Source organism: Aplysia californica, unplaced genomic scaffold, assembly GCF_000002075.1.
Source record: "Aplysia californica isolate F4 #8 unplaced genomic scaffold, AplCal3.0 scaffold00132, whole genome shotgun sequence".
In the NCBI taxonomy this organism is placed as follows: Eukaryota; Metazoa; Mollusca; class Gastropoda; order Aplysiida; family Aplysiidae; genus Aplysia; species Aplysia californica.
Window position 1 is genome coordinate 1232567 of NW_004797402.1, and position 1801 is coordinate 1234367.

General features: G+C 40.0%; 1 protein-coding gene across 1 annotated transcript in view; it reads left to right on the top strand.

The window, feature by feature from the left end:
• LOC101846645 (dual specificity mitogen-activated protein kinase kinase 6) overlaps positions 1–1801 on the top strand; it is a gene marked incomplete at its 3' end in the record, with an annotated part of 26311 nt that overhangs the window by 19808 nt on the left and 4702 nt on the right. The window contains 2 exon segments of the mRNA XM_013081475.2: positions 402–471; positions 1520–1685. Coding sequence (XP_012936929.1) covers positions 402–471; positions 1520–1685 — 236 coding nt within the window.

Below are 1801 nucleotides of genomic sequence, written 5' to 3' on the forward strand. Positions count from 1 at the left end.
TCTCTCTCTCTTCTCTCTTCTCCCTCTGTCTCTCTCTCCTATCTGTCTCTCTAAATGTCTGTCTCCTTCTCTCTTTCTCTGTCCTGTGGGTGGTTGGCTGATGCTCTGGTGTGGTTTACTTCTTTTTTCCTATCGATCATCTATCATCCTTATCTCTCCTTTTTTTGTGTTTGTTACTCTCTTGTAACACCTCTAATCTTCGGCACTTAAACTACCTTTTTGTGTTGTAAAAAAAATTACTAAAACTAATTTCTCCACGCCCCCACCCCCCTTTTTTTTTCTAGATCCATCAGTTGTTTGGGGTTTTTTTTTGTTATTCACTTTTTCATTTCAAGAAATACACACAAGGATATCTATGGTATGCTTTTTTTCTCACCAGATTACTTTTCTATCCTTTTCAGGGAAGAAGTTTTTGGGTGAGGGCATTAAGATGCCGGATGAGAAAGAAACAGAAAATCAAGCTTTGACACAGTAAGTCAAGGGATGTGTACGTGTGTGTGTGTGTGTGTGGGACTTTTGAATTTAAAATGCACTTATTGTACCCTAAGACATACATAATTAATTTAATGGAAATAATTATTTATCAAGACTGACATTATTTAATTGTGATTAAATAAATCTATATTTCCTCCTTGTCTTCCACTCAAATTCTTTTATGTCTATGATCAACCATGATAAAGTTTTTTCTTCTAAACTTGTTCGCATGGTGGGCAAGATTTGAGTATCAATTTGAAATGCAGAAGTTTCTTTCTTATGTAATTTGTGATGGGGGTACATCTGTGGTGTCATTGGTCTAGCGGTTAGGCTTTTGTACTCGTGATCGAAAAGTGGTGGGTTTGTATCCCACCAGGAGCCCAACACTGTGTCCTTGGGAAAGACACTTTACATGAAATTCCCTCACTTCACTCAGAGGGGAATTGGAGCCTGGCTATAGACAGGGAAAGATTTTGTCAGTCTGTTAGTGTTTGAATGCTTGATCGGATGCTAGAACTGGATGCTTCCAGGGAAGCCGAGAATGTTTCTAAGTGTTTTGGGGTCTTCTGGGGTAATAATAGTTGTATACGGCATTGAGCATGCTGTTGAGCGTAGATATGCACCATATCTAGGGGGCTCCAGTGGCTAAGTGAGCAGTGAGTTCAGACTCAAGTAATGTCAAGCAAGTGTCTGTGACACGGGGATCAGATGGGTGGTCACTGGGGTGTGTCTTTGAGCAAGACACGACAACCCTAGCTCAAAATCAAAATACAGGGTGCTGCACAGTGGCGACCGGCAATGGCATGGTTGTGAATTGTTCTGTGCTGGTGTGATTTTGTGTATTTATAAATGTATTTGTGCATGTATTTATGTATATATGTATTCATAATTATGTATGTATGTATATATGTTTACCATTGTAAACCAGATTGCAATTCTGGGATCAATAAAGGTGTAATTTATTTACTTATTTTTGTTTTTTCTAAAAATGTAAATGCAGTTATCATTATATGCTATTTCTTGACCCTTTTTTTCCCCCCTCCAGACCCCCTCGCCCTGACCTTGATTCCAGAGCCACACTGACCATCAGTGGACAGAAGTTTGAATGTGATGCAAGTGACCTTGAACACAGGAAGTTCTTAGGTCGAGGGGCGTACGGCGTGGTGGAGGAGATGGTTCATCGACCCAGTAACACAGTCTTGGCAGTCAAGGTCAGTCTCGGAACAATATTATTACAGTGGGGGAGTTTGCGTATTTCAAAATCTGGGGAACCACCTGATTTTCTTCTGTGTGGCCAGGTTTTCGGTTAGAGAGATTACTATAATTT